The following is a 24477-nucleotide window of genomic DNA, read 5'->3' on the forward strand; positions in this document are numbered from 1 at the left end:
ATTTTTTTTTTGTTTAATCTAAATCGACGATTAATTAAATTATTTACTAAAAATACTCACCTGATGTATAGTTATAATTCCGGACTTTTCGGCCATTTCGTGTAAATTTTAAATATCACAGATAAATCACAACTCGAGTTTCAGATGTCAACGTCACCGAATTCTAGCAGGGCGCCGACGTCTAGCAAGTTAACTATAACGTACTGTATCACTTTGTACCCGAATAAATTATAATAAATAAGGAGCGCGGAGATATGTATCGCGGATATAAGGAGACGCGGTCCAGCATGCGCACGCACACGTCCGCTCGGCGCAACGATCACGCCTTGAATGACGGCGGTCGGCACTCGGCACTCGGCGCGCGAACCTTGATCCTTGATTTTGTGGCGATCACCGGCGCGCGCGCATACGCGCAGGGTTTTGCAAAATATACAATTACGATTTATTTTGGTGTTGTATTGTGTACACTGTACGCGCTAATGTAAAGTGTCAACCGCAAACATCACATAATGTACGTAGTTTCCGTCATGACGATTGACGAATGACGATCAATATTCAATTCCCGTTTAGTTTTTCTAAATCCTGCGCGGGAAATAAAGATAGAGGGGGTTAGGTTAGAACCTAACTTACCTAACCCCCTCTATCGTTATTTCCCGCGCAGCTTAGAAGCTAGTTTGAAGGGTAAACATTATTAGAAATGTCTGAAGAATTAACACGATACATTCTTAAGCGAAAGTGTCTAGGAGGAGCTTTTCAAATAAGTTGACCTCTACTGAGGTCATACGATCGTAAATCGTAAGTCCGAAGTCGTAACATATTTTTTGTCGCGTGTGTTCGGAGGCCAGATTGATCCCGCGGCTGACCGTAGATTGACCGACGGACGGACGGATGGATTGAGAGTGATCGTGATAACGGTGAATCACTCCAAATAACAGTGAGACAGAACTTCTATTTGTGAAAAGTGATTAGTTTTCACACGAAGCAATTTCACCTTTAAAAATATAAGAGAGTCATCTTTTCTGAGAATCTAGATTTCAATCTAAAAAAATCTATATAAAAATGTAAAATTAAAGTTCCATACCGACTGACAGCAAATATAAAGCTGCTTTCTTTAACTTTTTTTTCTACAACATTCTAAATTTAAAAATTCAGTACTGTCAAAATGCGGTTACTTATCTTCTCTAGGTCGCGTCCATGAACTTGCGACTCAATTGAGCTCAGTTGTGGGTCAGCAGGAGGCGCCTATTTAACGACTTTTAAACTATCGTCCAAAAATACCCAACTAATAGGCTGAATCGAGTGCCATCTATTAGAATCACGCAGGGCAGAGATGATCAAACATAATGACCATTAACAAATTTGGGAAGGCTAATGTGGTTTTTGTAATTAATTTTGGAATTCTAGATAGCGCTCGTTTTGTCGGGAATTTAGATAACATCACCAAAAATAACATGATAAAGCCAATTCATGTTCCAAAATACGTTTTTTGATAATAAATCTTTGTACTCTTGAGAGATTTAATAAATTTTTAAATGATTACTTCAATTAAATTTAATGAAGATTTTGACATAAACTCCATGAATTTTCTGTCCCAACTCTTAATTAAATTAAAGTTAAGTAATCGATAAATGTCTGACTACTACCGTTAATCAGTCCACTTAGCATAGCTAGTATAGAAATAATTTCATCTATGGAACAATAGACAAAGTTGCAAAATATATGGTTACACTGTAATTTTGTCCCTAAAATCTGTCAGTGTTTCTATTTTTTCCATTCCTATTTTAGTTTTCTTCAATGGACTATGGAGGTTACAAGTCCAAATTTTAAAACATCGACTGTACAAGACATAAAAAAATCCAACCAAAAAATCCTTGGAAAACAAGGAAATATTTACGCAAATAGGTCTTTGATATTAGGTTTTCACACACTGAAAATCCTAGGATATTCCCTGAACAACAACTTGTCACAATATTATGTGAGTAATGGGGCCGTGTAATCGAGAGGAAAACATCTCGTTATGGCAAAACCCTCTAGAAGTCTTAGGCCCGTATAAATAGTTGGCTTTCAAAATTCATCTCAAGACGCTAGTTGGTTGATATCCTCTCAAACACTGATCAGCAACTTAGGATGTTATCTAATTAATAGTTTAGCATCAGGAGCGTTTCGGTTGATACTAATATCATGATATCGACTCAATCACCCCAAATCAGCAACTAACAATCCAAATCAGAAACTAAATATAAACTAAATTATTCTACACATACGAGTTACGTTTCGTTTATACGCTTAAAAATCGATTTTATCAATAAAATAAAATTTTACTATATTATCTTTATTTTCTCACATATTTAAAACACAAATTACCAAAAGTAATTAACCTTGATATTTTTGTATTATCCTAACTCATTTTCGTTTAAATTAAATGAAAAAACTCATAACTCTATAACATATTTTATAAAACACGTTCAGTCAAACGGAACGCGTTGAAGTCAACAGCTGACTGCTGCCAGTTGCCACTGTCAAGTGTCAAGTATATGTTTATTTCTAGGTTATTTTCAAAGAAGAAGAATATTGTTAAAACTTTGTAAAAATCTTTAAGTTTTTTTCGTAAGAACTTACAAGTATTAAGCATGTATTAAGTTATTTATAACTTTAATGAAAGCTGTGGAGTGTGTAATAATGTTTTGTGTTTCTTTATTTACATACTTTTTAAATAGTCCAAAGGGATATTATTTGTTAACCCCATTCTTTGTTTCAGGCCAACATACGTGGTTTGTCCAACAGTGACTACTAATAACACACATTCTTGCTTTCTTGAAGATAAATTCAGATTCAATTAAAGAACTGTACCTGCCGGCTGCCTTACCAAGTCCGTCGATGTAGAAGAATATTATCATAGAAAAATGTGAGAAACTACTGAAAGAACATCAGTCATCAATAAGCTATGAAATTTTTCTGTACAAAAAAGCTCAATAGCCTTATTACATTTTTAATTTCCTAAATATGTACAACTTTCTACTGGTAACAAGAAAATATTTTACACCATCTTTTATTTACCTTACTGTATCTAAAACAATTTTTTAAATATTATTACTTAGTAGTCTCACACAGAGCTGTGTGAGTTTATCTAACCCTAAGATCTTGGCAAGATGATGTTATATCTCTATGAAGTTATGACTACTTATATCCGGCTCTGAAGTTTGATTGATTCATTTGTATCTTTCAGTAAGTTGAGTGAAATATTCTTTGGACCTTCTACATCCAACTTAACAATTGAAGTTTAAAGTTTACCTTTTTTCTTTACTTTAGAACTTGATAACCCAGACACAGTATATACTTTAAAAATTTCAATAACAATTTTCATTTTCTTTTCGAAGATACTTTAAATATTTTGTTTTGTTTCTGTGGCTAAGAGTTTATAATGTAACTGATGAAACATATTATGCTAAAAGTTAAAATAAAGATAATGATGAAGTAAAAGATTATTATGTATTTTATAATCCCTACCTTATACTTAACCTGTGGTGTTTGAAAAGATTAAAGAACCTATTTTACCAAATAAAATCCATCCCAATTGTGTCATTTGGACTATAATAGTTAGAAAGGGACTTTTAATTAAACCTCCTAGTATTATTCTGTTACTTTAGCACAGTCCACAGAGCAAGTCTATCTTACTAATTCATTTACTGATGACGAAGGCATTAGGCAATATAATATAACCTTACTAGTTGGCATTAAACCTGTAATTTCCTAACTTAAATATTTTATTGTATGTATTGTATTTATTAGTATATTATTTATTTATTTTATTGTATAATTTTATTAATGTATTTTAAGGCGCATGTTTAATTTTGTGCTTTTGATAGTTTTTAATTTAACCCTAAAGCCCTGGGGTACAAATGAAAAAATGAACAAAAATCTCGTTATACTTTTTTTACTTTTCGATGGTTTGTTTCGCGTGTCCGTGTATTTACGTAGGGCGGGGTGACGCGCCGATACCTCAGTCGGGCGATGGTTCTGCTTGCAAGTGGAAGCGGTACATGGCTTGTGGGGTACTCCAGTACCCCAGGGTACTTTAAACGTAAGTATTATTGTTTGAATATTTTCATCGTTTTGTTGTTTTTTTTTTATTTAGGGGCATGAATTTGAAGAAACCGACATAAAATTTACCAAGATCGGCAAATTTTATGTCGGTTTCTGCTTTTTTAAATATTGTGCTTGTTTTTATATTGTGGGTTTATTTGTTTTTGATGGCATTATAGGATTGTTTACGGCTTTACGCACTCCTAACTTATTTTCTTTTTTTCAGATAGCGTCTCGACGTAATTTTAGTGAAAATCTAATAGACAATATTCCTCTGGAAACGGAAATGGTGAAGATCTGTTTTTAGGTGAGACATCTGATGAAGAGCTGGATAAAGTTATCCAAGATTTTCACGATGACGTAATTTTATCTCAGAGTCCTCACTCTTTAGAAGTAGAGTCACCTCCTGATTCAGACCAAGAAATAGAAGAAGTATCTTTGCAGTTCAGTTCTAATGCGTAACCAGTCACTGTCCTTACTCCTTAGCGTTCCAGATATTTTACGTGGTAGAGGTACAATATCTGGAACCTCTGTGTGTTCTTTGGAATACTAAATAAGTAAATACTGTAGGGATCAATTCTATGATACTGTTACATTCTTCAGATGCTGCTAATAAGCAATTTTTCAAGAATTACCTGAAGTCTCTCGCTTTTGATTTCATAAAACCGGACCCAGAAGACAGATTTCAATACCGAACTTTGCCAAAGTATCTACAAATAAGTATTGGTGATATACTGGGGAAAAAACGCCCAACGCCTTCTATAGCTTCTCCTAATTTCAAATCTGGAAGGTGTTTTGTCTTCCCGAGGTCCAAAGACCGCAAATCACGTACGCAATGTGAGACGTGCAAAACTTTCATTTGTACTGTTCACCAGAACAAAATATGCCAAAATTGTTTTAAGTACCTAATTAATGTGATTTAATTATGTTTAGAAAGACTGAGATTAATGTTAAAAATTCTATGTAAGTTGATTTAAAAATAAAAACTTTAATATCTTTTTAAAAATGTGTTATTATTGTTGGGGTGCACTAGTACCCCAGGATACCGTTAGATAAAGTTTAAGATGGGTACGGTTCTAGGGTTAAGTAACTATACTTTTGCACATCACCGTTTTCCTGGATTTACTTATCACTGAATGTTAAAAGGTTGCCTGGAAGAAATTGCTTCTATGTAATATGGCCGCCTTTGTGTACCTACTATATGTCTTATTTATCAATAATTTTTGTTAATATTTAAGTTTTATTGTATTTTTTTGCACAATAAAGTACGTATATTTGTTTATTAATTAATTTCAGTATACTACATAAGCCTTTATTAGTACTTATGGCAAAATTAGATCTGCAGAGTACGGTTTATTTAAGATTCATTTTTAAGTATTTATATTAGCTTGATAAGGCGGTTTATATACTTACTTTAAATAGATTAATTAATAGAATAATGTGATGACTACCCTTGCCCCGATTTAAGGTTAAAATGTATTAAACACTGTAAATTCGTTTTAAATATATATTACGCACTTAACAGCTTGGTAAGTATATTAATTTTGTGTTTAAAAATAAGCATTCCATATCCCAGAAAATACTCTTGAAATTATTATTTTTTTCTTCTAAGTGTGGGAAAAATCCCTACGATGGTATCCCCAAGATGGTATTTTTCTCCTAATTGTGGGAAAAATCCCTAAATTGGTATCCCTGAGCGCGCTTAAGTCGAGGTCTGCCCACACTCAAGAATTAGCCACTCAAGCAACAGTTTGATAGCACATTTGAGTGCAAGATTTCGTTTATTAATACGTTGCGCGCTCAAGCGTCAGTTTGACAGTACAGTTGAGTGCAAGATTTGGTTTATTAATACGTTGCCCACTCGCTTGATCAAAGGCACTTAAAAGCTGTACTCAAGTGAGGTTTATTAATAAGGATAGCAGCTTGAAACACGTTTTAAGCGAGCTCTTAGTGGTAAGAGCCAACTATTTATACGGGCCTTAGAGGGTCTAGTCATGTGAGCTCGTACACAATGTGTAGTGCGACAATATTTTCTGGATAAAGGCGAGACCGCACTAGGCGACACTACGCTGCAATCTGCTGCAACAGAGCGACGCGATACTTCACTTCAAAATCGATTTCTCCCAACTGCCGTATTATATCGCGCAGCTCCGATACTGCCTGACAACTGGACTATAATAGTAGTCAATAGCAAATACCATAGTAAAAAGAGGGGAAGTAAGTTATCTTCATACAAAGGCACCGCGCGCGGCTTGTATGTGTGCGCCATAGTATCAATGCGTCGCCACGTACGGCACACAACAAAATCTCGGCTAGTTTAACTTCGTGGGTACCGAGATAACTTACTTCCCCTCCTTTTACTATGCAAATATTATATATAGGTTTTATCTTAGATTTGTATATTAATACGCGAGCCAAAAATTTTGTATCCCTTTTGACGAAAAATGCGGAAACGTAGGTGAATGAAATGTTGCACAGTTATCTATACTAATATTATAAATGCGAAAGTATCTCTGTCTGTCTGTCTGTCTGTCTGTCTCGCTTTCACGCCAAAACTACTGAACCGATTGCAATGAAATTTTGTACACAGTTATTCTAGAGTCTGAGAAAGGACATAGGCTACATTTTGATGTGGGAAAATATCTTATTTCCATGAAAATATCGATGAAAATTAATTCGCATTGCGCGTGGCCAGCGCTCATCCCGGGGGTCCTGGGTTCGAGTCCCGCAGGCGGAACAAAAAGTTTTCAATGTTCCTGGGTCTTGAATGTGTAATGTGTATGAAAATAATATTTCAAAAATCTTAAATATATTTTATGTATAATATTATAAAAAGTCCAGAAATATATCGATGCAATGAACATTTTAGTTCTAATACGATTCAACAGATGGCGTTTTATTTTTTACTTCATTGTAACATAGAACTAATCATACTTATTAGTTATTATGTTTTTGTTTATAGTTTTTAATATGTGGCGGTACCCACAATTCGCCTAACATTTCTGCATCGCACTATCGAAGTTTTCTGAGCGCGTCAGTATATATATACGACAGCTGAGATGTATCACGTGGGCTTCGGCCTGACCGAGCATAACACCTCGCTCGGTCGGAAGATCTTCCTTTGTGGTGGCCACGCATATTCCCACAAATACGTTAGAATATTATGTTTAATAATATTATCACTTGGTATAATAATAATCAATCTATCTTATAGAACTCCTACTGCATTTCTAAGGAGTTCGAGTGTACCGTGTTGGCCTATATTCCATCCAGAAAATATATCAATGCAATCAACATTTTAATTCTAATATATGAAAACAGATGGCGTTTTATTTTTTTACTTCATTATTGTAACAGAACTAATCATACCTACTTTATTATATACTAGCTGTTGCCCGCGACTTCGTCCGCGTGGACTTCAGTTTATAACGCGCGATGTGAACAAAATTGGTGTCAAAAGCTTTTATAAAAAAAACCCTGGTACCCCTTAAATCAAAACAGCTGTGCAGTGTGCACATAATATTTCATTTTTTTAAATTAAACTTTATATTTTATGCCAAATTTTAAAGCTTATTTAACCCCCCAATTACACAACTTTACCCATAAACTATTTATCATTGATAGGTTTAAGGTTACGTCACTGTATATAATAATATAAAGTACTGACTTATTAAATAACGTAAATAAGAAATAACAATCGAAAAAGATCGGAACTCGATTGTATGATGATACCACCTCTTATAGAAAGATGTTGGGTAAGCGTTAGCGCGATGTAAGAGACGCACGGCGCCATCTAGTATGAATTTTTGGAACTAACTTAATTTGAACAAATTTTCGTATTTTCACCCCCTTACAACCCTTTTTTCCAGTAAAAAAAGTAGCCTATGTCCTTTCTCAGGCTTTAGACTATCTGTATACAAAATTTCATTACAATCGGTTCGGTAGTTTTGGCGTGAAAGCGAGACAGACAGACAGACAGACAGAGATACTTTCGCATTTATAATATTAGTATAGATTATTGTTTTTATTCATAACTAGCTGTTGCCCGCGACTTCGTCCGCGTGGACTTTAGTTTATAGCGCGCGGTGTCAACAAAATTTGTGTCAAATTTAAAAACTTTTTAAAACCCTGGTAAGTGGTACCCCTCTTAGGGCCGCGCTACACCGGAATGGCAGCGCTGAAAGTGCTCGCCTCGCCGCTGCCATTCCGGTGTAGCGCGGCCCTTAATTAATCAAAATACCCAAAAACAGCTGTGCAGTGTGCACATAATCTATAGTAATATTATAAATGCGAAAGTATCTCTGTCTGTCTGTCTGTCAGTCTCGCTTTCACGCCAAACGCCAAAACTACCGAACCGATTGTAATGAAATTTTGTATACAGATAGTCTAAAGCCTGAGAAAGGACATAGGCTACTTTTTTACTGGAAAAAAGGGTTGTAAGGGTCGTAAATTTGTTCAAAAAATTCATAATAGATGGCGCCGTGCGTCTTCTACATCGCGCTGATGCTTGCTCAAAAGTCTTTCTATAAGAGGTGGTATCATCTTACATTTAAGTCTCGATTTTTTTCGATTGTTATATCTATTCTACGGTATTAAATAACTCAGTACTTTATCTGTGCAGGCAGTGACGTAACCTTAAGACCAAATTTCACCAACGACTGTTAAAGTTAATGCTCGAATTAGTATCACGTTAGCTGTTTCGTTTTTCATATGAATGAAAGAGAAGACAGGACATTTTAACAAGCTGTTAACACTAACAGACGTTGGTGAAATTGGGGCTAAACCTATCAATGATAAATAGTTTATGGGTAAAGTTGTGTAATTGGGGGGCTAAATAAGCTTTAAAATTTGGCATGAAATATAAAGTTTAATATAAAAAAATGAAGTACTTATTGTGTGCACACTGCACAGCTGTATTGATTTAAGGGGTACCAGGGTTTTTTTATAAAAGCTTTTGACACAAATTTTGTTGACATCGCGCGCTATAAACTGAAGTCCACGCGGACGAAGTCGCGGGCAACAGCTAGTAGTTTATATAGTGAAGGAGTGCATCGAGCTAATATTATTTTGAAATTATGCTTTAATCATACATTTTTTTAACAAATAAAACATTACACACACTACAACACACACACTAAGAAAAATGACAGATTTTTGAGTGACAAGCCTATACATACAAATTATACTTTTATTTATAGTTGAAGTCTGTTGACAACAAGGTGACAAATTGAAAATGGATTACAGTTTTTTTATTGAATCTTAGATTCATTAGACAATGCTTACATGGCCAGTCTGAGATCAGCTGAGTCCCAGAGACAAGAGTTGAAAAAATATGATAAAGTAAAATATTTTTTACAAAATAGTAGTAGTAGTCCTAATGTCATTAAAACTAAGGTCGAATTTCGATCATTGGGCGATCTCTAGTTAATATTAAATATTCGTTTAATATAGTTTTATAATATTGCTAAATATTATAAAACTATAGCTATTGGAGATATTTTACTCACCTAACACCATCCCTGAGGCAATACACATTGTTGCAGGCAGAAACATAAAAATAACGCTCCTGTGGTGTCACCTTAATCCCATGCTTCAATCTGAAAACAGACATTACATAATGAGCACCGATACTCGAGTACTATTTGGAATTAATTTTAAACTAGATCCCTGCAACTTCGTAAATAACTCAGGAACCGTAAATTTGACCACTCTAACAACCTTTCTTTTCTCCTCAACCAGTTAAAAATGGCAGCCAAATCGGTTACCTGGGTTAGACGTAAAGGGGTAACAGACAGACATGCTTGCATTATATCTTTTATGTTATGTTTGTTCATTGAGGGATACCAGTTTACGAGTCATTGTAAAGTCGAAACCTGGAGCCTATTTATAGGTAAATAATATTTGCATAAGAATTTGTTTACATTCTATTGAGACATTTCAACTCTGATCCTTATACCGAGCACATAAGGATTACTTTCACGGGACAGACTTTGGCTGATACACTATTTAGATAGTCTCACTATTGTGGGTAGATTTAATCATTGTCTATGTACGCACATCCTTTGAGAAGATGTACATAACTGGAGGAAGGGGGGAAAAATGACTGTTTCTTCTCTTACAATAATCCAAAAAAAGTGCAAGTTGGACTTGCCCATTAAGGGTTCCGCAGCAGCAATAAGGTTTATTTTTATAAAATTAAAGGTTTTTGATTTATTTTTATATTACAGTTGATTTAATGAAAGTTAAATTAAGGTTTACCATTTATGACATATAAAAAACTACTTGTTAGATCTCGTTCAAACCAATTTTTGTTGGTAGTTTTATAGTAATGTAAATCATATCTTTTTTTAGAATTTCCATTTTTGTATCAAAATCCTAATGCGGTTCACAGATTACATCTACTTACCAAGTTTCAATAATATAGCTCTTATAGTTTCGAAGAAAAGTGGCTGTGACATACGAACGGACAGATAGACATGACGAATCTATAAGGGTTCCCTTTTGTGCCATTTGGCTACGGAACCCTAAAAAGCCAAATGCAAAAGCTGCATCTGATGGTCTAGAAAAGGAGTATAGATTATACAAGTTATATATTCTATAAATAGTAACATTGAGTTTATTGATTTGATATTGATAATATGGGAAGCTTAATAAAATAACATCTTGTGTTATTTATCAGTTAATTTGTTGTTATTTATTAAAAATAACTTTTAGTGATAAAATCATTTTTATTATGTCTAAAACATAATTATTTTAATTGGACAATTGAAATGGATATTATAGAATGAAAATTTTGTACTAAAATCATTTTCTATTTTGGATAGTTATGGAACATAGTTTTGAATACTTACATAGTTGGATAATAATCACTGTACATTTACGTACATAAATATAACACCAAGAAGGTTATCTTTATGTACACAGTATCAGCGACATTAATTAAACAAAAACAGGTTAATAGAATTGTTAACGAATATAACGTATAAGATAAAATTACTTTTACTGACCTACTCATATTAGTAACTTCCATTACTTACATTAGATTTTACAAGAGCTATGAAGTCGATTACTATCTCGAGCACTATTTATATAAGCACCAAAGTAAATAAGACTGATAACGGTTAATTGCAGAGATACGTGCTAAAGAAATACGAAAAGTAGGCCTCTCAAGAGAGGACGATGTTAACCTACATAGTTAAATACTATTTACACGATAAAAACAGTTACAGATTAGGGAGACTTACCACCAAAATTTTAAGAGATTGCCTGCCTTTGTCCTATAAACGAAATTAGGACCTTTTACTTGGAAATAATTATAATAATCTTGAGAAAATCGAGATAACGTGACATCAAGCAACTTTCATCAAACCGATTGACCATAGATGATAGACAATAAAATTATATCTTTCACCGTTCACGTAATGTCAAATTATATTTGAATGTTGCAATGAAAATTGAAATAAGCATTCGAAAATTTGCAAATTTAAGAATGTTATCAATAGATTTTGAGTGCTAATGTTTAATGAGGTGATTAAGTGATTAATGTGATAAGTATTTTGTAGTTTGTACAAGTTTGTTATTCTCATTTTATTCTCACTCAGCTCGGCAGAATTTATTTTTTATCTTAGATACAAGGCATTGGAAAAAAATAGTATGTCAATGTCAATTGCAAAATTAAAAATATAGTTTGTCATAGACCATCCATCATAGACAGCAAAATAATCGCAAGTGAATTATTGTAAATTCTATTTGTATTTTTTCGAAACGTTGTGAATTTAATTTTGTGATAGTTCATTTTGAAAATATTTGAAGTAGAAACGAGGAACAAAAAAGTGTGTTTCAGTAAACAAAATGGGGCTCCAAGATTGTGGAATGCCCGAAGAAAAACTGCCACAATGTTGGTCGGACGATGTGCGAATGAATGCCCTTTTTGCACCGTTCCGGTTAAAGTCCGCGAATCCAGAGTCATGGGAAATGAAGATGAAGTTCTGGTCGGACATGGTGAGGCAGTGGTGCAAGCATAAGAAGGATCCTATAGTGAATGCGGCAGACGTGAAGTGTGTTTACCAGAGGAAAGGGCGCACCGCAGTTTGTATTGACATCGTCATAGAGGAGATGTTCAGGTACAGTCTACTAGCATTTAATTAGCTTGTAACGTATTAAGATTCCTTCTTTATGGAGGAAAACCTATAACATATCACTTATCATTGCATGAATCTGTCCTCTTCTTATTGCTCAGTTTATATGACAACATGCTGCTTTGTAATTTTTGATTCTGTAGCCATAGGTTAATTAATTCACATTCACTAAACTTCTCCTGTTTTTAAACACCTTTTTGTAATAACATTAACTTTCCCTTTTAAGATAATACGCTACCCGCCCCGGCTTCGCACGGGTATAAAATATATTATAGTCACTCACTGAAAAAATGATTTAAATCGATTCAGTAGTTTTTAATTATGTTCATTACTATCTGTGACCCGCATTGGTCGGTACCCCCACAAAAGCTACATCCTGCAATTTTTAAATATCTGTAATATCTTCGAATATATTCATTTAAACCATATGCTGTAAAGGGCCATATAGTAGATCTATATTAAAACAATAATGTATTTAAAGTATTTAATTGAATAAGGATTATTGCCGTATTGGTTAAAATTGTTTCAAAAGTCAGCCATTATTTAAAGTTAAAAGTAAATGTACAAAAAAATATTATTGTGGTGTATCCATAAGAGATATACATATACCATCGCGGAGTTTTCTGTAGACCTTTTCATAGTGTAGAATACTTAGTATGTTATTTTGATAAATCTCGTAATACTTATAAACCTTCCTTTTTAATACTACTATCTATTAAAGAAAACCATCAAAATCCTTTGCGTAGTTTCAAAGATTAAAGGGAACAAAGGGACATGAGGGAAAATAAAAGATGAACTATGATGATTATGAAAAAATCGGCCAAGTGCGAGTTGGACTCTCGCATGAAGGGTCCCGTACCACTACAGAGCAAAAATAGGCTAAAAATTGTGATTTTGTATGGAAGCCCCCCTTATTTATTTAATTTATTTAAATTTTATTATTAATAATAAAAGTACAAATACAACTGAGTATTTTGTGAACACTTCAAGTGCCTATGTGATGCCATTATTTATATCAAGCAAAAGAGGCCAAAAAAATCATGTTTGTTGTATGGGAGCCCCCCTTAAATATTTAATTTATTTTGTTTTTAGTATTTGTTGTTATTAGCGGCAACAGTCACACACAATCTCTGAAAATTTCAGAAGTCTAGCTATTCTTGAGTTACAGCCTGGTAACAGACAGACAGACAGACATCTAAGTCTAGTAATAGGGTTTAGTAGTAGTAGTAATAGGGTTCCGTTTTTACCCTTTGGGTACGGAACCCTAAAAAAGCAACTTTGTTTTATAGTAAGTAGTGATTATGTAAATAGTAATTTTGTATAATTTTTATAATTTCTTTCACTTTTAAGCTAATAATAATTGAATTTATTATTTATATACAACTATGAATTACATAACATATACATATTTTAGAAATGGAGAGCTGTGTCCACTGTCAAAGTATCAGCAGATTCTGCATAATGGTCCTGAAGGTTGGGTGAAATGGGGGGCCAAGCTGGCTTTCAGACCTGCTGCCTTTGCCCTCACAGCGGTCACCTCATTTTTACCTAAGCGTGAAGTCACAGACTCCAATGGGCTACCTAAAGCAAGCATAGATTCTACTCAGAGATTTGTTTTGGAATCTGCAGTTAGGGTGAGTATTAGCAAATCTCATTTTAATAATAATAATAATAAAATTTATTTGCAACTACATACATGGTACTGATTTACATAATATAATGTAGGTAGTAAGTTAAACATAGCCGCAAATTGGCTCATTGCTCGGCATGTGCTGGTACACCCAGAGGTATATTCAGCGCCGGTCTTCCGCAAGAGCCGTAGGTGACGACATGGATATCATTATAAACTAATTAGGTCTTACAAACAGCTTGCAAACAACTAAAATAACATAATATAACATACAACAACAATAAATAAATAACTATATAACTAAAATTGACACGACAGCCCACAACTGATGATGTCGCACACACGACAAACAGCTGTCGCGCGCTGTCACCACAAGCGATTTAAATAATATTACACATTACACATGGCACATTTTATATATTTGGCTTTCCTTTGAGCACATAATCTTTCTTTATCATTTCTTAATTCCTCCCCCTTAGTGATACATAGAAAGATTTAAGGCTAAATTGAGAGCTTCTTAGATTTTATTTAATAAAAGTTTTTACTTCTGCTATATTGTGCATTATCCTTTTTCAGGACCAAGCCACAGAATTGATAAATAATTTTCCACCTGGCGTGGAGCGGATTGGGACGATAGATGATTTGATGCGGAAAACTGGCAACACTAACAGGGAGGCGTTTGAGGTGTGGCTCGGGTACCTGGTGTCGCAGGGCCTGGCCGTGAAGAAGGATGATGTTGTTAAATTAGGTAAAGGTGAATGGGCATTTTGTATGAGGTGTGTCCCAACCCTTGTAACAAGTTGCGACTAGTATAAACATGTTCAAATAAGCATTTTTATTATCAGTTTGCCAAGCTTTTGTTGTAATTGCGTGCAGGTCAAAAGTTACTGGGCTTCAAGTGAAAAAAAAGTTTTTGTTTTAAATAATGCTTTTATCATACTTTATTACAATTTGCGTTACAATATGTAAACATAATTCTTACATTTATAACAATTGTACAGTAATCACAGGCAGTAGTAGTTTTTTATCGTTATTAAGAATTGCACAGTTGAAAATATGTAAATAACAAAGGAAATAATACAATTCTGATAATTGTATTATTTCCTTTGTTATTTATATATTTTCAAATACATAAATATATTTTCAAATAACAAATGAATAATAACTTTTAGCCGAAGTCGATAGTTCAATAATGCGTATGTGGTCAATAAATAAATAGGGGAGTAACAATTTTAAACATGGAAGTGAAGCACAGCTACCAAAAACTGACTGTGTCATGTCATGGCAAGGCCACGAACAAAGTTATTTATATACTTAATTACCAGCTGTTAAGTTTAAACAACTTTGTTCGTGGCGTTGCCATGACATGACATGACACAGTCAGTTTTTGTTCATGTGCAATATTAAAAGGTTTAGTGGTGCAAAAAACCAAAAATTACGACGGCGAACACGGCACGAAATATGGCAGCGTGTGACGTGGGAGGAGGGAGGGGGGGTTTATAGTAGGCACACTGTCGACCGTGTGGTATTTACCACTTGATTTTAAATTAAAATACTTTTGATTATGTTTTATTAAATATTTTATATAAAAAAATAAAACGACTATGACAGCTTCCCTGCACAAGATACAGAGTTACGCCCATACAAAAAAATACAACACTAATTGAGATCTTTCATTTGATATAGGTAGGAAAATGTTACAACACATGGGACGGAACCGCCCATTCGTCTTTTACAATATTTTCTATTAAATGTTGACCGCAACTTTGATGTTCCAAAATTCTTGTATCATGTACTTTACAGTCTTTAGGGATGGAAGAACTACAAACTTTTGTGTTTATCTGTACTTATATTATAATTGGGAAGAGTTTGTTTGTTTGTTTGTTTGTTTGAACGCGCTAATCTCAGGAACTACTGGTCCGATTTGAAAACTTCTTTTACTGTTAGATAGCCCATTTATCGAGGAAGGCTATAGACTATATTTTATCAAGCTATGTATAATAGGAGCTAAGAAATAGAGGAAAATATGGAAAAAACGCGGGAAATTATATGGAATTGCTTATTATCTTATGAACTACTGGAGCAATTTTTATGTTCTTTGGCAAACATGAAGAATAGACCATGTGAAGGGACATAGGCTTTTTTTTGCGGAAAAATGTACGTTTCCTTGAAATTACTAAATTACGCAAGCGAAGCGCGGAACATCTATATAATAATCATAAAAATAAAAAGTCAATTCTGTACATTGAATATTTTTGTACAATAAATAATACTTGGGATGTGAACTACTATGCTAACGCGGACGAAGTCGCGGGCAACAGCTAGTAATAAAATAAGGCTGATTTTCCTGTCACCCTCAATGCGCGCGCACCGTCGGCGCTGAGGGTCCGAGATGTATGAAATTGTAGGAAGCGTATTTGAAAAAGTGTAGCGGTCTGCGCTGATATTTCATACATGTCGGTATCGGCGCCGACGGTCAGCGTGACAGGAAATAAGCCTAAGTATTGGACTTTGGTGTTAGGTCAGTGTACTTTCTTGTGGTTCCACTGTGGTTTTTAAGGTTCCGTACATAAATGGTAAAAATCCCTACCCTATTACTGAGACTTTGATGTCTGTCCGTCTGTCTCCAGGCTGTAACTCTAGAACGGTAATAGCTAGAGAGTTGAAATTTTCACAGATTATGTATTTCGGTTGCTGCTATAACAACAAATACTAAAAACGAAATAAATAAAATATTTAAGAGGGACTCCTATCGTAATTTTTCAAACATTTTTTGCTTGGTATCAACGATGACAATAAGTAGGCACCTGAAATGTTCACAAGATACTCAGCTGTATTTATAATTTAATAATAAATAATGAAAATTAAATAAAATAAATAATTAAGGGGGGCTGCCGTACAAAAACACTGCGCTTTCATAAATTTGGACCTGGCGCTAATATCGTGGACGTCCGCGGTAAAACGATAACAAAGGGAAGTAAAATGTATGAAAATATATGAAGACCCTTTTAAATTTCCGACGACGATAACTTTTTAACGTTAACGATAACTTTTTATCGAGTGTAGACGTCATGATGTCCTCTAACGTGCGTTGACGTCATCATGACGTCTACACTCTTCGGAACCGCACAAAACGTCCGCGGTGCGTAAAATCAAAAGGGCATTTAACGTACCCATCGTTTTATTGTGGAAGTCGGCGTCCACGATAACGTGACGTCCGGAATTATAAAAGCGCACATTCATAAAATAATCGTGATAGATATGATTGATGAATAGATACGATGTAAGTAATTTGTATCCGTAAAATAAAATACATCTTGTCTTTTCAGCGGAGGGCAGCAAAAAGGTGTCACCTATAACATCCATGGACGAGTCGCTAGTGAAGCTGTGTAACGCGGAGACCCGGCTGGAGGAGGACGCGACGAGGTTGGCGCGAGAGGTCGCGGCCGCCGCCGCCGAGGCCTCGGCTGCCATGAAACTTGGCAACAGACTGGCCGTGAGTTTTAGTGTATAAACGCTAGGCGACACTTCCGAAGCCGATATTACGTTCCGACTTCCGACGCATTCGGCTGATGTGACACACGATAAGTGTCTAAACACACTAGGCCGAAAATACGCGGCTCAAGTTCGGCATAATTACGCCAGCAATGCGTTTTGCATACAATATAACGCGACGTATCACTTAATTTCTGCATGGTGTGTCATCGGTAATTTAAAATACATTGCAGGCGTAATCTTGCCGAACTTCGCTGCGTTTCTTCGGCATGGTGTGTTTAGACTCGAGCGCCGCCGAATCGACGTCGTAAAAAAATTTGGCGCCGAATCGCTGCCGAACTTATACCCGACCTAAGTTCGCTATAACGCGACGTAATTTCGGCACGGTGTGTCATCACTCATCTGTAAATACATTGGAGGTTGGGTTAATCATACCGAACTTCGGCCGCGTAATTTCGGCCTAGTGTGCTTATACACTTATGATGCTACTAATTATGACACATCAACCTTTTGTACATTGTGTTTTAAAAAGTTTAAACGTCGAGATGAAGACTTTGGCTTGATTGCCATAGACGCCAGAAACTTCCACCTTTACAGTATACAGATATTTCATAACTAAAACTTTATTTTCGTTTATGGTTTTAACTACATAATAACGTTACTCATTACAAAAACTACAAAGTTTACACTAAATTGTAACAGGCCAAGAACCATCTCCGTAAGAAGCTGAAGGCCCAACAACGCCTGGACCGGTGCGAGGCGGCGCTGGAGAACGTGCGGCAGCTGCTGGTGCAGGCGCGCAACACCGACGTCAACACCGCCGTTATTGACACATACAGGTATAGAACTTACCTAATGAGGGTTTTTGATATTCTATTTGCCATTTGCCGCTATATAGCCTTAAGGTCTATCGTGTCAAATAGGCATATTATTGTGACACATGGCAGCTGTAATAATACACATACACATACTACAAATAAGCCACACCGGTTTCGGTGACGGTGACCGGTTTAATTGAAACCAGGCCAGGTACGCTGGAGTAATTTTATAGTGCCCAAGTGTGTGCGAAGTACACAAGAGCACTCTCTATTCCTTTACTCTCATAACCCAGTGGGACGGAAGACCGACACGACCGGCGAGAGATCAAGCGCAGGACCGATTTTTACATGCCCATCCGACGCATGGATCATCTTACTTGTCAGACAATCAGATAATCAGCCTGCATTGTCCTAACCAAACTTGGAAATAACATGTTTCCAACGCGGGAATCGAACCTACGACCTCCGAGTCAAGAGCCACGCTCTTAACCACTGGACCACGGAGGCGTTTGGCAGCTATATCGTGACTACGACAGCAGTTTGACACGAATCACGATAGACCCTAAAGCTACATAGCGGCACCTGGTCGCAAATAGAATATCAAATACCCTTATAGTTTCTACTTCTGATTAATTACGTTGCGGGTCCCAAGACAGTTCTAGCATGTCTCTTGAGATCATATCAAAGAGTTTTCGTGATTGGTTCCCGCTGCCGATCCTGGCGACACAGGAAATACAGTTCTGGGAATGTGAGGTGGGAATACGGGTACTGGATTGCACAAGGATTTAAAAAAAGTTGAGTTAGTAATGCCTAATGAGTGCACACATTTCTTTTTTAAAATTGTTTTAAAAGAAACAAAATACTAAATGTTTCTGTTTTTGCTATTTTTGAATTGGTAAATACAAATAATACTGTATTAAATTTTCAGAACAAGTGCAAATGCTATGAAGGAGAACATGAAACAGAACGGTCTGGACGAGGACTCCGTGTTCAACACCATGGATGACCTCAAAGAGGTGAGTTAATATACTGATGGTGTACCATCAAGAAATTGATTCGTAGGCAGTTAACGGACCTATGTCATTACTCATTTCACATTTGGTTTATTTATGTCAATTCAATATTAGTCACGAGCTGCTGGGTTTGACATAATGCGACCAAATTACTCAGGTACGTAATCTGCCTATGAATCAACTTCTACTATGTACTTACTAGCTGTCCCGGTGAACTTCGCGTCACTTTAAAACTTCCCTGGACTTCAACGAATATTTTAAGACTAAAATTAGCCCAATCCGTTCAGCCGTTTTTGAGTTTTAGCGTTACTAACACAATTGAAAATCCATTTTTATATACAGTTTGTAACAAAAATAAGTCATAATACTTTAGGGTGAGTACGTGCTCCTTGTAGAGAGTTCACTGTGAAAGAAGCAGCGCTGAAAGACCGATTTTTTTTTTCACTTTTGTATGGGCAAGGGCCCGAGCGTCACGAGTTTCCCCATACAAAAGTGAAAAAAAAATATTAATCTTTCAGCGCTGCTACTTTCACAGTAAACTCTCTACAAGGAGCACGTACTCACCCTAAAGTATTATCACTTATTTTTGTTACACCCTGTATATAGATAGATGATGACAGTATTTCCTATCGGCTATCGCCTTTTTAAGCAGAGGTGAGTGCATTTCTCTGTACTTCCGCCGCCGGTCTAACTCACTCTCCTTGGTCTTGCTGTAGAAGTAGTGATTAAGCACTATAAATACAGTTTAAATGGGCCAAACACTGACTATGGCAAGCGCCAGCATCCAAAATGACTACTTGGCTTTTCGACCTAACTGCCTCGGGAGTCGGAAAATCTTCCTATGGGGCTTGCCACCATATTATCCCACATATACAGTATACTGATATATACTTACTACCATCTGGAGTCTGGACGGTGTTTAAGCATTTGTGTATCAACCCACAAAATAGTACGAGTGTTATATACATAATCAATCTTGTTCTTTAGAAGTTTGCATTTAGAACAAAACTGCATTCATAACTCAACATCAAATTTTTTGTGGGTTGATACACAAAATATGCTTAACGGCGACTATCTATGCCCTATGGTCTGTGGTATGGTGCCATAGTGACAAACATTTACTTTTGGTCAGTATTACATAGTCCTCATGAAATAAGGGACGAATGGCGCTATGTAACCGTAGGGTCTATCTTGCCAATTGTCGTGTCAAACAGCTGTCATAGTCACGATATAGCTATCATATTATGTCTGTCTGACACGAAAGGCCCTACCGTCCCTCTGGTGGCTAATGATGTATCGAAAACCCTCATTGCAGGTGATGGAGAGCTATAACGAAGTATCGAAGGCTTTGGGCGGCGGCGCGGAGGAGTTCGACGCGGCTGAGCTCGAGCAGGAGCTCAGCGAGCTGATGGCCGGCCCCGGAGCGCCAGGGGGCACGCCCCAACAGGAGAGGCCTGCTAGAGGTAGGGGATACTACGGTTTATGTAGGGTTGCCAGTAGAAATTAGACGTCAAAGGGACCTGCTAGAGGTAGGGGATACAATGATTTCTGTAGGGTTGCCAGTAGAAATAATGACGTAGAACTTATTGTCGATTAAAATTCTAAAAAAACTTTAATACAGTTATCGCACCGCACCAACTGCAGTATTTTTTTTTGAGCCAACAAATCACCTTAACTTGATGTTTCAAATAAATCTGACGCCATTTTCTTTTGTCTGGGCTGAGTTGATAACATAAAGTTAATATACCTAGCGGAATGAAAAAAGAATGAAGTCAAAAGGAAACCGAAATTGGTTTCATCTGTGTGTAAAAATATGTGTACGTATACACTTACACAAGCATGATTGAACGTGATTTCTATGAGATTAAATTGTCAACGTGCGGCACGTGCCGACTGGACGTCACAAAAAGAGTGCTGCAGTCATGTATCACACGTCTCTTTTTACCACGCAGTGTTACTGATAGTGACATCTCTCTCGCTCAGGCCTTTGTTTCTCTATTCCGCTAGGTATATTAACTTTATGGTTGATATACTCATTATTTTTGTTTACATTATTCGATTTTTATCAGATTTGCGTTTACAAGCTCTAACAAAGATATTGCAAAGATATTGCAAAGTAACATAACGTATTTTAAAATGTACCATCGAAGCAATTGACTCATAGCCAGTTGACGGACCTACGCGCTACGTCCTTGGGTCGTATTCAATGTTAGCTGTGATCGGTCGGATGGGTTTGACATAACTCGACCAAATTACGTTGGTCCGCCATCTGCCTAGGAATCAATTTCCTCGATGGTACTAAAATGTCCCATATTCCAGAACCGGTGTTGCCGTCGCCGCCGCGGGAGGCGCCGCGCAAGACGCTGGAGCGCGAGTTCGTGTTCGATGGCGAGGAACAGATGCTGGCCGAGCTCAACAACCTCGGCGTCGACGAGGCCAGCCCCAGGAGGGTCGCGGTGGCCGTCGCCGATGGTGATAGTGATAGTGATGGTGGTGGTGAGTACACGCACACGCATGCACGCATAATACATTATACACACACATACAGACGCTCGACGACCTCGGCGTCGACGAGGCCAGCCCAGATGGTGAGTACACGTATTCGCATACCTACACGCACGAGAGAGCGCTTGCACGTACGTAACTACGTACATACACATCACGCACTCATACGGACATAAGCACGCTGTCTAACCTCGGCCTCGGCTCGTCGACGAGGCCAGCCGCAGTAGAATCGCTGTCGCGGTCGCTGATGGTCAGTACGCACACGCCACACACATACGCGCGAGCGGTTGCGGACGCCGACCGTACACGTGCACGCGTGCCAGACTATTTCGATTAGAAAGTTAGGGTCATTTTTAACCGACTCATTTGAGCTTAGTTTTAAAATTGGTAGATAACTTCCAGACAACTAAAAAATTATAAATCTTAGCATAAACATATTTTGGCAATACCATTTTACTAACTTACTATTCTAACCCCCTTACTAATAAACGTTGTATAAGCTTTGAATAGTTATACAGTGTTTTGTTCCTGTCACACAAGTTACATTTTTAATTGGATTGAAGAAGACAAAACACTGTACACTATACAAAGCTTATACAGCGTTTATTAGTAAGGGGGTTAGGGTTTATACACTATTTACTCATTAATGCATATTGCATTTAATATACAGGGTGTTTCAAATAAGGTATACTAAGCCGAAAGGGGGTGACTCAGGGGTTCATTCTATACAACTTTTGTTCTACGACTTTTGGATATTTACGAAAAAAAATATTGATTCTCCATAGAAACTTTGTTGGTCACGTGACTTTTTTTACAATGGAAAGGATTTTTTTTCGCGATTTCCAAAACTCGCAGGGCAAAACTTGTTCAGAATGGCCCCCGGAGTCACCCTTTCGGCTTGGTATGCCTTATTTGAACCCCCTATATATGAATGTATGTGTGGTGTACAGAGCCGGCCCCCAAGCCCGCGGCTAAAACTAAGCCGTCGCAGCCGTGGTACCCGCCGTCGGGGGAGTGTCTGCGGCCGGAGTGGGGGCGGGGCCTCGACGAGTACGGCGAGGTGCGACAAGACGAGCGGATACACCCAGGTGGCTTGTGATTCGCACTACACCGCGATAACATCGCGTTTGCAGTCTACAACCCTAAGACTACGGTTATACATCAGTCTGGCATCAGATCAGTCCATCAGTTTGGTCAGAAATGATAGTAGAATGATCGTCTAAACTCCAGTAGATTGACAGACTGATCATTTTTTTTGTTATGTATCAGTCTCAGACTGATTGACTGAACTGATGCCAGAATGAGCCTGCAACGGTTGTTTAAGAAATGCAACTCTGTCATGCTGTGCCTATATTGTATAATATCACGCGCTGCCGCGCCAAATGCCAGAGAAAACATAATTCTTATTTTCATCAAATCGGGCAATAGTTGCCTATAAGTGTTATGTGTAAAAATCCTTTGAACATTCGCAGGTCAGCCGCTAAACGTGGACTACTCGTCGCCGGCGCGTCACTACAGCTCGGAGTTCGCGGTGCGCGACCACCGCGCCGACGGCCGCGTGTGGTTCTACAGCAGCGGCGACGAGATGCAGCCCACCACGCACCACACCAGGTTAGATAAAGGAGTTATAATAACGTAAAATAGAAAAAAAACGAGTGCTTTAGACCACACAAAACTTCTTGATCTCTTTATTCTATATGTTCAACTGACTTTTACATAACAAAAGAAAAAGCCATGGGCATTACAGCTATATTGGTGATAAGTATTATGGTCTTCTTATAGTAACTGTGCAACAGAAATTTTCTTATGTAGAGGACTGTTCCATGATTCGTGACATGAGTTTAAGCCCCAATTTCACCAACGTCTGTTAGTGCTAACAGCTTGTTAAAATGTCAAGTCTTCTCTTTCATTCATAAGAAAAACGAAAGAGGTAACGTGATACTAATTCGAGCGTTAACTTTAACAGTCGTTGGTGAAATTGATGCTTAATATAATATTTTAAAATAATCGTTACAGCGAGGAGGGTGCAGGGCAGGCGGGTGGGAACTTCCAAATGGCACCCGGAGGCGAGAGGAAGAAGCCCGAGCCCTGGCCCAAGGAGGACGACGTCGATGACCTCGAGCGACGACTCAAGAACCTCAGGGGATACAAGTAGTATATATCATGATGTAGGCACTAGGTATAGTCTAACAATAATACATTTATTGAAAAGCGTTGCAAAGTGAGAGTAAATAATGTCAGCTAAGTCTAGCATATTATGTAGAATATAAACGCATTTTAAAAGGTGATGCCGGCGCGGTGAGAGCATTGATAAATATTACGAGAATTTTCAGACTTAGCTATTTCCAAAAATATACTAAATACATATAATATTAATGTAAATTTAGTACTAGTCGGTGCCCGCCACTCCGTTGCGCCGTAATTCGTAAATGCGAGGAAACCGTACATTTTTCCGGGATGAATAGTATTCTATGTCATTCTCAAAATATCTCCATAATAAATTTCAGCAAAATCTTTTTAGTGGTTTGGGCGTGAAGAGGAACAGACAGACAGACTGTCGCAATTATATTATATTCTGACAGTCTGTTATATTAGTAAGGATATTTTGGTAAAAATATAAAATCAATCAGTTTTATATGTTACCTCACCTTAAGCCGCGACAAGTTTTTGAAGCTGTAAGCTATAAACACCAAAACCTTATCAAAATAAAAATATGCAGTATTTACATAATACTCTTCTAGTCTAAATATTTATAACAATAATTTATAGTATCTGTAGATTTGAGGTCCGTACTA

The 24477-nt window shown here is 36.9% G+C and overlaps 2 protein-coding genes across 6 annotated transcripts in view; one reads left to right on the forward strand and one right to left on the reverse strand.

Moving 5' to 3' along the window:
• The window catches only part of LOC121725674 (pantothenate kinase 3), a 28963-nt gene extending 17517 nt beyond the window's left edge, over positions 1-11446 (reverse strand). For 2 of the 3 annotated variants that reach the window (XR_006035419.1, XM_042112721.1), the window contains exon 1: positions 61-315. Coding sequence is in view for 1 of the 3 variants with exons in the window: in XM_042112721.1 (XP_041968655.1) it covers positions 61-96 (36 nt within the window). In the remaining 2 variants the exon portion in view is untranslated. Of the gene's footprint in view, positions 1-60; positions 316-9590; positions 9681-11327 lie in introns of those variants that run through there. The other variant, XM_042112722.1, reaches the window with a different exon arrangement.
• A 333-nt stretch (positions 11447-11779) lies between these two features.
• On the forward strand, positions 11780-23954 carry LOC121725670 (charged multivesicular body protein 7). Of its 3 annotated transcripts, none has more exons than XM_042112711.1 (11): positions 11780-12206; positions 13636-13855; positions 14428-14599; positions 17181-17347; positions 18049-18185; positions 19093-19180; positions 20493-20640; positions 21497-21673; positions 22633-22770; positions 23155-23293; positions 23699-23954. In XM_042112711.1, exons 1-11 carry the CDS (start codon positions 11935-11937, stop codon positions 23835-23837), a joined length of 1797 nt encoding a protein of 598 aa, XP_041968645.1. In that variant the 5' UTR covers positions 11780-11934; the 3' UTR covers positions 23838-23954. The 3 variants fall into 3 exon arrangements, with proteins under 3 accessions (XP_041968645.1, XP_041968646.1, XP_041968647.1); XM_042112712.1 differs by having other exon boundaries at positions 21497-21649; XM_042112713.1 differs by lacking the exon at positions 22633-22770.
• Positions 23955-24477: the final 523 nt, after the last annotated feature.

The sequence above is a fragment of the Aricia agestis genome, chromosome 3 (assembly GCF_905147365.1).
Source record: "Aricia agestis chromosome 3, ilAriAges1.1, whole genome shotgun sequence".
Classification (NCBI taxonomy): Eukaryota; Metazoa; Arthropoda; class Insecta; order Lepidoptera; family Lycaenidae; genus Aricia; species Aricia agestis.

What these genes read in the sequence shown, in the direction of transcription:
- LOC121725670 (XM_042112711.1), top strand. Translation starts at nt 11,935, where the DNA reads ATGGGGCTCCAAGATTGTGGAATGCCCGAAGAAAAACTGCCACAATGT. An exon ending in TTTTGGAATCTGCAGTTAGG is followed by an intron (nt 13,856 to 14,427) that starts GTGAGTATTAGC and finishes ATCCTTTTTCAG; the next exon opens with GACCAAGCCACAGAATTGAT. An exon ending in GGATGATGTTGTTAAATTAG is followed by an intron (nt 14,600 to 17,180) that starts GTAAAGGTGAAT and finishes TTGTCTTTTCAG; the next exon opens with CGGAGGGCAGCAAAAAGGTG.